The sequence below is a fragment of the Pteropus alecto genome, unplaced genomic scaffold (assembly GCF_000325575.1).
Source record: "Pteropus alecto unplaced genomic scaffold, ASM32557v1 scaffold68, whole genome shotgun sequence".
NCBI classification, from domain to species: domain Eukaryota; kingdom Metazoa; phylum Chordata; class Mammalia; order Chiroptera; family Pteropodidae; genus Pteropus; species Pteropus alecto.
This window is the reverse complement of record NW_006441386.1, coordinates 1,972,145-1,985,579: the sequence shown is the minus strand read 5'-3', so window position 1 is coordinate 1,985,579 and position 13,435 is coordinate 1,972,145. Positions and strand designations below refer to the sequence as shown.

At 43.5% G+C, this 13,435-nt stretch overlaps 1 protein-coding gene across 2 annotated transcripts in view; it reads right to left on the bottom strand.

The window, feature by feature from the left end:
• Positions 1 to 1,171: 1,171 nt before the first annotated feature.
• CALN1 (calneuron 1) overlaps positions 1,172 to 13,435 on the bottom strand; it is a 514,614-nt gene continuing 502,350 nt past the window's right edge. For both annotated transcript variants that reach the window (XM_006918522.1, XM_006918521.1), the window contains exons 5-6: positions 13,122 to 13,278; positions 1,172 to 1,538 (exon numbers count right to left, since the gene is read on the bottom strand). In XM_006918522.1, coding sequence (XP_006918584.1) covers positions 1,411 to 1,538; positions 13,122 to 13,278 — 285 coding nt within the window. In that variant the 3' untranslated portion in view covers positions 1,172 to 1,410. The remainder of the gene's footprint in view (positions 1,539 to 13,121; positions 13,279 to 13,435) is intronic.

The window sequence follows — 13,435 nt, the reverse complement described above, 5'->3', positions numbered from 1 at the left end:
AAATAAAGACCTGAGCTTGGAAAAGTACAAAGGGAAATAGTACATTAAAAGATTATTGGCTAATCAGACTATGCAAGCTTGAATTAACAGTGGTGGCTGATATGACATCTAAGAAAAGTCAGGAAATTACAGACTTGAAATGCTGTTGAAAACAGACTACTGGATTCAGTTCAATTCCCCAATGGAAGTATTCTTCAGGCAGAGGTAAATTACCTGTCCAGTTGGCTAAGCTTATTAACATCTTTTTTTTTTCTTCCTCATGGAAATGAGTCAGTTGCAGGATCTGTATGCCGGAAGATTTTATGTAAAATACAGTAGCTTGATTTTCCATTTGTCCGCTCTGGACTGTATTTCTCTTTTTATCTGGGGAAGACTAACTAACAAAGCAAACTGTAAGATGAGAAAAAGGTAAGATGCACGAGAACCTTAACTTACAGAGGTCTTCTGGCATGGAGTTGTATTCGGGCTCCACGACTGTGGATGACTGGGGTGTGGGCTGCAATACCTCCTCACCACCAGTCTCAGTCCCGGGTCCCCCAAACTACCTCTCCTGTTCAAAAGAGGCAGGGATGCATGTTAGAGGACAAGCTTATATCAGGAGTAAGAGATTAGGAAAGAATGATGTCACACTCAAGCCAAATATATGTCTTTCTACGTGTCTATGTTATAGAGATGCCCACGAGTATGCTTCTCTTTTCTCTAATGGCAGCACAGGCAGCAAAGCTGGGAGGAATGCTCTCTGCAGATTCCAAAATGCTGGTGCGCGATGGGCTCTAGGAACAGAAAGCCAAGTGCAGATGGAAACAGAGAGCTCCCCAACTCTGCCAACAAGAGTCCTGTAGAAAAGGCAGTAAGAACGGAAGCGAAGGGGGGCAGCTGCAGGCCGCCAGGTGCTGCACCCCATCCAATGGCTTTGCCTTCACTCCTTGGGGATATACACTGGGTGGAGGAAGGAGGCCAGGGCCAGATGGAGAGCCCCCTCTTTTGCAGCAACCCCAAAATCAGTCCCTTGGGACTGAGGGTTGCCCTCGTGGGTCAACAGTTGTCCCCTGGGTTGAAAGAATGGGGTGTGGAGGTGACTGCATGTTCATACCGCTCTTTTGCTCTCTTACACCACCAGCCTGGTTGGCCACTGGAATTCCGAGATGAAAATGAAGTTTCTCTTCAGAGTTCCTGCAGGGCTATTTATTGCATTAGAAAACAAAACCATTAAAGCATTTAAGACAGCCCTTTTGTGTCCCTGCCAAGGAGATGAAGTGGATTTGCAACGCCAGTTGCACTGCAACCTCGGGTTCTTCACTGAACTGTGCCACTGCATGGTCCTGATCTGCGTTTGAGGAGGAAGTCTGCCTGCAGGGCATGCGCATGCGCGGTGAGCCGGGAACGTAGCAGCGTGGTGGCGGGAGGCTGCTACTCCATGCCGCTGCGCAGGATCTGGTTGGCAGCAATCAGCATGACGCTTATGATGAAGGCCATGGCGAAGGCGCAGATGAGGCTCTTCCGGACGCAGGTCTGTCTGTTCTGTTTCTGGGAATGCACTGGGGGTGGGGGAACACAGGGCAAAGAGACATGAGGGGTTGAGGGGAGAGAAGAGAGAAATGACACCGTGAGACAGGCTGCACCTCTTCTTCAACAAGCCCAGAGTCCAGTAAGCCCGGAGCCCAGTCCATAGGATGCAGACTGGTCAAGTCAGGCTGACAAGCATTTCTGGGACAGCTCTCAGAGGAGACGGAACATCATGTGTGAAATGGTGAAACTTCTACAACAAAGACATGACAGCTGTAATGTTCAGAGTAAGGTATAAACTTTCAGATACAGTAGAGTTACAGCCATTGTACTTGGGTGGCTGCTGGTACAAATGACTCTCAGCTACCTCTGGAGTTATTTCAGATGTGCCCACAAGTGGTTGTAGAGAGGGGTTCCTGGGCAAGCAGCATCCACATCACACAAGTGTGTTTAAAATGCAGATTCTCAGGCGGGACCCCACCCCAGATCTACTGAATCAGAGACTCTGGGAGTGGGGCCAGTGATCTGTGTTTAGGTGATCCTAGTACATGTGTGCTGAAGTCTGGGAAGTGGGGACCACATGAACTGTGGGCAAGACCAGTGTGAAGCAGACAAGCACAAAACCTTCTCAGACTTTCCTGAGGCAGGGTGTCCCCAGCTCCTGCAGCCCCAGGGGTCTGATCTTGGGTCCCAGGGTTGCATTCTCTTAATCCTTTTGTTGGGCCAGGTCTTGTACTACCATTTTTATAATGCCCATATGACACCATAGTGGGTCTCAATCACAAGGCCTTAATTAGTGGGTTATGGACTTAATTAGTGGGAAATGTAAATAACAAGTAAAAAGCTTTGATAGAGTGTGCTGAGAAAGAACAAGTCTCTTTTTCAGGCATTGCCTCTCAGGCCAGATTTCTTTTCCTGCTCTTCCTCCTCCTTGTCTATGCCTCCTCCCCTCCTGGTCCTGGTCCTGCAGTGATATTTACACAGTTTGCCACTTAGTTTATGGAAGAAATCTGTGCCCTGGAGGCAGCTGGGAGGCTACCTACACCATAGCTTCTCACTGAACCAGCAGCATCAGTACCATGTGGGCTTCTGATATAAATGTGAATTCTCAGGCCCCATTGCAGAAATACTGAATCAAAATATCCGGGAGTGGAGGCCAGGAATTTGTGATTTAATAAGCTCTCTAGGTAAGTAGGGAATACTGGGCCCCACTCCCAGAGTTTTTGATATAGTATGTCTGGGTGTGGCCAAAGAATCTGAGTTTGAGTTGCTGGGGACAGGGTGTGTGTGTGTGTGTGTGTGTGTTGGGAGGGGCAGCAGTGCACACATGTTAAGGACTTTAAGTATTGGGGAAGCTGGTTCTTTATTTTCAGATGTTAAGAAACCCAATGTTAAGACAGAGAATACTTTCAGGTTACCTTCCATTTTAAAAAGGGTCCTTCTGCTAGACACACCTTTAGAGAACCTAAAAATCATTCAGTTTCAAGTACCTTTCCCCTTTGACATCTGTGGCTCCTCTAGATCCCTGGATATAACAGGAAAGCAGTAGGAGTCTGGCCGATGTGTCCAAAGGCAAATAGAACTTTCCCTAAGAGAAAGGGTCTCAGGGGCTTGTAAAGGGGCCTCTAAAGATTACACAGACCCGGGAGTTTCTCCAGCAAGCCACACTTCACAGACACAGGTCCCCGGCGCGGGTCTCAGCTCCTTCACCAATACTTGTTGATTATTTCTGCCATCATCTCTTAGGTCTTGTCTTGTTATCTTTAATTCTTCTGAATCCCCTGGGCTTCTGCTTCCCTTGGATGATCGAAAGTATTTTTGGCCAGTTCTTTATTTGCTGATCATGTCTGGATTTTAAAATCTTATAGGTTTTTAGCTGGAGGAAGAAAATTCTTTTGTGCAGAGATGTGCCTCCCCCCAGGATGGGCAAATGTAAAAAGATGCCAGCCCTCAGGAAGGAAAAAGGAGGTGGCATTTGAGAAGGAAAGGACTGAAGCAGATATAAGATATGGATGTGAAAGTAGTGTATCTAACACTTTCTGAGGACTGGCTAATTTATTCTGAGAAGCTCTTCAGCATAAAAATGCTTCTGAAGGTAGTCATCTACCTTTTCATCCTGAGGGCTGGCAAAGGCTTAAGGAAAAGAACAGCTGTGTGATTGGGCTCAGGGAGAAAGTTTTTGCTAAAGCCCTTTTTTGTGAAGGACATTCAGGAAACAAGGTTACAGGCAACAGGATTATCCCCAGGACTGAGGCTGCCCCTTTGATCTAAAAATCCTTAAGTAGCAGGAGGGGAGAGATAAAAGAGGAGAGGCCTGGAGACCTAACAGTTTGCATCTGAGGCCATGCAAATCTGAAGCCAGACTAAAGTTCTATAAGCAGAGTGGAGCTGCCAGCTCATTTCTAGGTGGCTCTGAAACAGGTCATCATTTGCCCGTAATTCAGATTCTGTGCCTTAATGAATCCTTTATTTCCATTTCTGATGTCACCATGAGTTGTGTGGCAGAGTGAAAAAGTAAGAACTTCAGAGCCAGATTCAAATGTGAATCTTGATTATCTCACATCCTAGCTGTGTAACTCTGGGCAAGCTAATTTCCTGGGCCTCAATTTCCTCACTTATAAAATGGAGGTAATAAGATCTACCTTGCTGTGAAGATTAAGGACATAAGATGGTACTGCAAGACTGTGCCCAATGATTGAATTACCTTTTTAAACCTTTTAAAAACCTCAGTGTGTGTGAGTACTCGTTATGTGCTCTATGTATGTAGTCACAGAACTATAGAGCAGCAGTCCTTTGTGAGCTGGGTGTGTGATCCTCATTTGAAAGGAGAGGGACCTGAAGCTCCAAGAGGTGAAGTTCCAAGTCATTTGGCAAACGGTGGAGGTGGGATTTGTGCCCAGGTCTTATTTAATACACAGGTTCAAAACTTCTGCACAAACTCTCTCTTCTTGATCTTTTCCTTGGCAGTACAAGGTTCCACAACAGAAAGAACTGAAGAAAAGAGACTTTGAACACTTGATGTGGTTGGCAGAGTATAACCCAGAACTAATCAATGTGTTTGTTGAGAATAATTTAAGATCTGTCTTTGGCTATCACATATTTGCATTGCACTATATTTTTGTATATTTATTTATTCTCTATGTCTATACTTTGTTTCCCCAACAAGAATATAAGTCAGCCTAGGACGAACTGTGGGTTGAGATCTGGTTTCTTCTTTCAACTGCCACTTAGGAGCAACCCTGGGCAAGTAACTGAACTTCTCTGAGCCTCAGTTTCTCACTCTGTAAAAGGACCTAATAGTAATTCTTCTGCTAATCTCAAGAATTCTTTCAAAGATCAATGAGCAAATAAAAAAAAAAAAAAGAAGTGAAAGCTATGTCCAACTGTGAATTGCTAGAGAAATGCAAGTTTTCCTTCTTGCATCCCCAGAGGGCAGGAGGAAAGCCCTGTTTGTTTTTCTCCTATTCCTTGCAGCCTCCAGCACAGGGCTGAGAATACAGAGGATGATTCCAAACCTTTGCTCTGGTCCTTTCCCTCATTAATTCATCCTGAACTACAGCTAAACTCACCTTCCTAAAGCAGTGCATATAATGCATCACCACGCCCTGCGATGTTCCTGCAAAGTCTTCTGCTGCTGGGAGGAGCACTGTTCTGTTCCTTCCAGCTCCTAAGCTCAGTGGGTAAGGCCACAGATCACCTTCTATTCCTTTCTCACTCTTCTCCTAGACCACCACACTTCCCCTCCCCAGCAACCTGTCTCAGCCAAGCAGGTCTCCTGGCTGTTCTTTATGTGAGACTGTGGCACGGTTCACACCATTCCCTCAGCTAGAGGTATCGCTGACCGTCCACCTCGTTAGTTCTGGGCCTGACCCAAACTTTACTGTCTCATGAGGCTTCAAAGGCCTGATGCTTTTATTTTTGAAATGGTCTAGCTGTTGATATTTATTTTTAATTGAGATAGAATCCACTTACCATAATATTCACCCTTTTAGAATGTACGATTCGGTGGCATTTAGTACATTCACAAAGTCGTGAAACCACTACGCAATTCCACTCTAAAAAAGCCACTCCTCATTCCTCCCTCTCCCCACCCACTGGCAATCACTAATCTACTCTCTGGATTTGCTTATGCTGGGCATTGTATATAAATGGAATCATACAATATGTAGCCTTTTGTGCCTGGCTTCTTTAACTTGGCACAATCTTTTCCAGGTTCATTCATGCTGTAGCACGTAGCAGTACTTCATTCCTTTTTATGGCTGAATCATATTCAACTAAATGGATGTACCACATTTTGTTTATCTATTCACCAGTTGATGGATATTTGGGTTGTTTATATATTTTTGGCTCTTATGAATAATGTTACTATGAACATTCCTGTACAAGTTTTTGTGTGGACATGTTTTTAGTTCTCTTGAGTACTAATCTGAGAGTCAAATCACTGGGCCATATAGTCACTCTACATGTTTAACTTTTTGAGGAAACGATTCCTTTTTGGATCTTACTGAACACTGAGAGGGCAATGCTGAGGGCGATCTTTTCTGTCTCTCTTCACAGCAGGTCTTGAGCTCTCTTTCTAGCATAGTACTTGACACAGAAGGAGCCCAGAAAGTACAAGAGAATGAAATGTGAGCTGGGGAAGGTTGACACAGGAGGACATAGAAGTGGGGTTTCCTGTTTTCCTGAAAGCTTGTTAGCAGGCCCCAAACACTGACAGCCCTGGCTGCCACTGCAGGACCTGGGTTTGTGAGCTCCAGGGCAGGCTCTTCCTTCTCATTATTTTAACACAGATTCATACTGCTCTACTCAGCAAATGACAGGGAAGGCTCTTGGATTTTCTCCTGGAGACAGGCGTCTATATAGATTTTGCCACTAACTAGCTGGGTGACCCTGGATATAATGTGTTCCCTCTGGCTTCAGTCTTGATATTTAGAAATAGGGCTGCATATCTTCAAAGGCACAGACTCCCAAATGAGGCAATCAGAATCATAATAATTCTGATAAATTGCCCCAACATAGACCTACATAAGTGATATTTCTGGCACAAAATTTGGGACTCAGAAAGGTTAAAACAATACAAAACCCAGCTTAGGTGATTCTCATAATAAGCCAGAGCTACTAGGTCTGGGAGTTATTATTGCTCTGTGATCCTTCCAGGTCTAACATTTTTTTGATTCTGTGAAACTGGATATTTCCATAGCCTAAAGTGGAACTAATTAAGAGCTTTTGAAAGAGATTTTTCTATATATCAGTGATATCAGAAACACCCAGGCACCCAAGTAAGACCTGAAGGTGGAGGTGGAGGTAGAGGATGTGGTCCTTAGTATGTGTTATGATGCTTTCATTAAGAGGAAGAGGAGCCACCTCCACAAGGGGGTGGGAGCTGGTCCCTTCCCAACCACAAAATCATATTGGGTTTTTAGACATCAGAGAGCCATGCCCCACTATATATCTTTGATGTAGTGGTCAGGCATTGTTGTGGCCTTTCCAGAAGTCCTTCCCCTTTTTTTAACAAAATTCATCTTTTGTTTGCAGATTTGTACCTCTCTACCTAGCAGAACTCTCAATTCAGAGCTTTACCTTTCCAATGTAACAAACCAGACTGGCCAGGTAGAGTACCCCAAACTCTTGGCTTGGTCCAGCATTAGGCACACGGGCCAAGCAGGTTTGATAGGAGCCTCCTTCTTGGAATAGAGATGAACCTCGAGAGAGAGAATCCTATTACTTTGGGGAGAGAGAGCCTTCCCAAGAATGAAGCCAACAGAGAGGAAAGAAGGACAGAGAGAAGGAGAGTAAGAGCGAGAGAGCAAGGTCGGGATGGGGAGAGAATGTTGCTTGAGCTTTTTGGGTCCAGGTCAGCCAAGTTCGTCCCTTTGACTTCTATTATTTGAGCCAGTGATTTTTAGTTTAAGGGGGCCTGGGCTGAGTTTCTGTAACTTAAAACACAGCGTATTGACCAGTACTTTTGGTAATGCCAACTTTGGCAAGGACTTGATTTTAGGAATGAATATGTCAAGAGGATGGTTCAGTGCCTATAAATACGGTCCCTACCCCATCCTTCAAATATGTTCCAGCAGTACATATTCCGCAACGTCTCCAGGTAAAAAAATAACAGTAAGAGGAGAACTGGGGCTAGGGACTGGCTAGTTTTGTTTTTTTGTTTGTTTGTTTGTTTGTTTGTTTTTAATGCTTACTAATATGTTAAGCTTTGTACTAAATATTGTCATGTGTTACTTCATTTAATCCTCATAATAACCATAAGTCTTTCATTATATGATTCCCATTTGGCAGATGAAGAAAACTAGACTTTTAATATTTATTTAATTGCCTAACTTGAGTGACCTATTATGTGGTGAGACAGGATTTTAAGCCAACTCCATCCCGAATACAGAGTTGGAGTTCTTAACCATTGTGTGGATTTATCAAAAATAGCTCTCCAGGTCTCCTGAAGCCCCAAATTCCTTTGGAAACTGTCTCCTGTCTCACTGCCTGCCATGGACCTCAGGTACACCTTAATCTACAGCTACCCAAGGAGAACAGGTTTTATTTCAGGAAAGGCACAGCACTAGGAGAGCTGGGAACAGATGGTGTAGATGACATATCATGCCCTTTTCATTTGGATGGGCATGAAGTTCCCAGTGTGCATGACCAGGTGATGAGTCAAGTCTCTCCATCCAGGTGTGTATTTGACAGCCAGACAGTAACATTGTGACTTCAGCAGAGATAGCTGAGCTGGAGACCTTGGATTTGGCCACAGAGTCTTTCTGACCTTCCACTGAGCCTAGAAAATTTTGAATCTAGATATGACCATTGTTGTCCAATCTTTGCATTAGACAGATAAGGAAAATAAGTCTCAGAGAGTTTCGAAGTAAGTTACCCACTGTCACATAGCTAGTCTATACAGGGCAGAGAACAGAACCCACATGTCTGTACAGGGGTCCTCTGGGACCACCTGGCCTATGTCACCTCCCTTGCCATTGCACTCTTGTCCCACAGCCTGAGGTGCTGAATGGTGCAGAGCAGCTCTGCTGTGTCTTTCACAGAAACTTTAATTCCCCAGTTGATAATCTTTACTTCACTCTTCTGTGCATTTTGTCAGGATGTCTAGAAAAATCTGACAGCTGGCATTCCATTTAAGGACAACACTTGGGTATGTGTCTTGAAAGGGTTCACACACAGATCTTGTTGTACTTCCACCCAACTTCCAAATATAGCATGATTTCATTGATGATGAAATGGAAAATGAGCAAAGACGATGAAGGGATCTTTGTAAGGGATCTTCGTAATGCTTATGCCCAAGGAAATGACCCAGACAAATAAAGAAGCCAGGGCAGGACTTTGTCAGGTTGATCTGGGTTCAAATCCTGACTTGCTATTTGACTTTGGACAGATCACTCCACCTTGCTGAGCAGTTTCCTCATCTGTACCACAGGGGCCACAGAACCGATCTCTCAGGCTGTGCCCATAGGTCAATGGAATGTGTTAACAAAGGACCAGCACTTGGCAGACATACTGAACAGTTTTCTTCCATCCCTTTCCTCCTGGACTGTATCAATAGGGATTAAGTAGTAAGCATTTAAGGCAAGCATTACCAAACTTAATATATATTTTGTCATAAGAACCCTTAATAAGGATCCGTGACAGGTGCATATGTTTAATGCCCATGATTCAGCCACAAGATCACTTAATTCCACATAGGTCAGCAACTGAAACCAAATAATAAATTACAAATTTGTCTCTCAGTGTCACCAAGCTTATGTTCACCAAAAACAAAATATGTGGTGATTACAAGTGGTTGAACTGAAGCAAAACATTTCAGAACTCTCTTATGTAGCATAGATGGTGCATGGGCATCATGAGTAGTGACATAATTTTGTATCTAATTCATTTTGATGGATGCAGACCTATATATTTTTCCAAATTATTAGAACACGAATACTGACAATTAACACCCAAGTACATTGAGCATAAGTTAACTTAATAAGGGAATTCAAAAAGATCTGAGAGATTAGGATTGCCTGAAAGTCCTACTTTTAGCCAAATATTCTCATTGGATGGGGCATGTGTAGACTTTCATCTTGTTTCCTCCTGTCCATACCTTAGGATAAGGTAGAAAAATTGCTGCTTACTTATGATCATAGAGCCCTCCTACTATAAAGATAGGCAGATTGGAATGTGTGAGGGGCTGTTATGTGTGTGTGTATTTGTCGTTTGTGCTGACCTAAAAAGCAAACAAATGAAAACAAAATCAAGCCAAAATGAAAACTGAATGGACAAAAAACCCCTAACCTTCCCATCAAGGGCTCTATACTCCATGGGCTCCTGGCCTATTTATCTTCTTTAATCTTCCATTCATGCAGAAGGAATAAGCACTATTTCTTGATTTAATGGCCAGAATCTGAACACCTTTGTAAAAGTATCAGACCCAAGATTTATAAAAGTGGAAAATATAATCACTAACATAAAATGATGCCGATGGCATTTGGAAATTCTCCTATTAATTTCTGACTCCATGTCACATGGGTTGCCGACAGCAGCATTTTAAAACCTTTTCCATACTCTAGAATCTCAATCTTGAATCTAACTTTGCTAACCTCAAAGCCATCTGATGTGGGTTTATCTAAATTCCAACTCTGTCACAAAATGTCTGTTTTATGAACTATCTCCTTCCTTGCTCTGAGACAGATGTGTCCTTTCACCTTTTTAAGGCAAGCACCTTCTGCATCTTTAAGTTTTTGTTAGTCATTGATCCCTTCTTCTGATACCACATAGGGCAGGGTTTCCAGTGTCCATGAATTACAGGCTCTACAGGAGAGCTAATCAGCATGTACGTACTTACTGCAGCAAGGCTCCAAAAAGAGTGGGAGGAAAGGGCTTCCTGGTCGAGGACCAGCAAGAGCGGAAGTGGCCTGAGCAGGGCCCTGGAGTCTGGAGGAAATGTCTTGCCCACTTTATTCCCTCTCATTGGTCAGTGTGGATTATGAAGAAGATGAGATTTGAAGAGAAACGACTTCCATCGCTTTAAAGAAAGAAAAGAAACCACCTTGCTCTTTCAGAGTAAGATGCTGGATTTACCAAGACTTGGCATGGTGGAAGCTGATAGGTGGGTAAGGGATTCAAGATGTCAGTTGGGCGTGGCTCAAGTGACTGGACAGAGCTTGTCACCTGGGCTAGGGAAGAGAAGGCATCAAGGAGTTGACAGCTTGGGAGACAGAGAGGGCCCAAAGGCCTGAGAGGGGGGTGAGGAAATTTAGGAGGCATGAGCCATGCAACTGTATCATCAGGCTGCAGTAGTAGCAGGGAAAGGTTCAAAATGCTAGCAGGTCCCTGTTTGTGGGTAGCAGACGTGGCAGAAAAATGGAAGGGAGGCAGCCAAGATCAGCCACAGGGTCTCAAATGGACTCTCAGTCCTAGGGCACCAGGGGATGAACTCAGACCCTGTATATCCTTTCTTCCTACACACCTTTGCCCAAAATACAATCAGGTAGGCCCTTTCCTGACCATGGAGAGGGCTATGGGCATTAAACATATGCACCTGTGACTTAGATCATCATATCCATGATTGGAAAAATCTTAAACCTAAACACAAACCAATGAACTTGCATTTGGGACCAAACAGTGCAGACAAAAAAAAAAAAAAAGAAAGAAAGAAAGAAAGAAAAAACACTCTCTGACATGAAAATAAGCAAAAGGGATTATATAATCAAGGTCACAGAGGTACTTCCAAAAAGCAGTGTGCTAATAACAAAATAATGTTTCTTTTATTAAATAAGATCATGAATTTTAAAGCATTTAGTACAGTGCCTGCCACTTATCACTTATCCCCTCACCCAACGATAGTTGTTCCCAATGTTATATATGTATGAATCATTAAAGCAGACCCAGTAAGACTCCATTTAGAAATCCCTTTGTCAGTCATTTATTTCATTAATATATGAGCTTTTGAGTAATAAAAAGACATTGCTTAAAGCTCAGATTACTTCCCAGTGCAGTCTGACCTTTTTTTAAATTACTAAGACCTGTGACATTTCTCTGAACAAAACACTGCTCCACAAACAAAGGCTCTTGTAGAAAATGCCCAGAAATATTCTTTCCTTCTTTCTCAAGAGTGGTTGCTGACAGCGAGAGACTAGAGCCCCAGATGCTTCCACTATTTGAGCACATAGTTTTCAGCTAGGAATGAGATGGAGCAGGGAGTCCAGGCCTGTTGTTTTACCGAGTTTTAGTCCAATCCCTGCCCTCCTCACCCTTATTCACCCTCCCAATCCCCTTGCCTGTCTGGCTGGAAATGGCATTGGGTGTGACCCTCCTACCCTGTGTGTTCTGTGAAGCTTCAAATACAGTCATTGATCCTATGGCCTGCATTACAAGAAGGAACACCAAGGCAACTTCTGGACCGTAGCTGGTTTCTGTTTGCTGTACACAGCACTTTTGAAAATTTTACATTTGAATGTCTTTACAAGGGGGCATTGCTCTCAAGTTTACCCCAGTCCCCATCACTCCCTATTTCCCTGGCTTGAGTTAATTTAGTTTGTCATCTTGGAGTACAAGCCATCTCCTGTTTCCTCTTGTCATGGCCTTTAATGCTGCACACTAATGTAGCAGTGTAACCCAGACAGGGCTGATTGGGGCCCAGGTCTTAATGAACCGCTGTGGCCACCTGGACTAGCTCAACCCTGAGTAGCCTCCCCACCATGGCTCAGCTAGCTCTAATGTAGCAGTTCCAAGACAAGGGAACCAAATGGCATTCTGGTGTCTATGTGATAGCTTATTTGTATATATTGACTTCTGACTATGTTCAGCAAAATATTTTTTTAAGTAGTTTAGCCTTTTTAAGAAATCTCAGCATTGAACAAGTTAAAAATTGCTTGGTACTCTGCTATACTGCTTTAATATATTTTAAAAATTCTAATTGTTAAAGCAACTCTGATTTTCAAAGTTGGAAGGAGGGATTACATTGTGTAGCTTCCCTGAAAAACTCTACTAATTAGAGGATAAGGTAGGCTGTTTTGTTTTTTGTTTATTTATTTATTTTTTGTAAGTTTTCTTTCATGAGCCCAAGAGAAATGGCTTCTCATGGGTCCCTTCTTAGGCCCAGGACAACCTTATTTCTTCTGTAACTACCTGACTAAGTTCATGAGGGTCCCTTCATGAATATGGCCCTTTTTGGCCAGCGCATTCAGAGATCATAGTATAGAGGTCCAGTGAAGTAGGGGTAATTATCAATGAGGAAACACACTCAGAGAAGGTACGCTCCTTCCCAAGTCACACTTTACCGACAGTCTAACAGGCTCTTTCTACCACCCCTGCAATCCCCACTAAGTAAAGGCAAATACCACAAAGCCACACATTTAATCACAGACCTTCAAGAGTCACTGGAGGAATGGTAAGGTCAATGGAAGTTTTACAAAAATGTAGACTTTGGGGAAAAAAATAGAAAAAAGAGAAACTAGCTGCATCTTTGCAAAAAGGGTCATTTAGCCTCAGCTCTGGATTCTTGGCTTTAGTACAAGGGCACTCCAGCCCAGGAGACTGTAAACACATTTTTTATACAGAGGATGTGGAGGTGTTGGCCTGTCCCAGACCAGGAGGAAAGCAGAAGCAAGGGTACCTACCACCTTCAAACTCTGTCTGGCAGTTCCCTGAGGTATCGTTCAGGCTCTCCTCCTCATTGATGATGATGTTCTCAATGTCCTTCATTGTTAAGTGGTCCCGGAAGGCATGATAGAGGATGTGCTTCAACTCTTCCAGAGTTATCCTTTGCATGTCGAACTGTGGAGATAAAGAGGAGTGAGAGGGTCTTGGGCACATAGGGGTGAGAACTCTGCTTGGGGCCCAACCAGCAAGCCCTAAAGCACTTCGTTGGAAACGTCCCAGCTTTTCAAGACATCAGATGAGCAGTTTTCCATCGTGTTCAGCTCCAAGCATA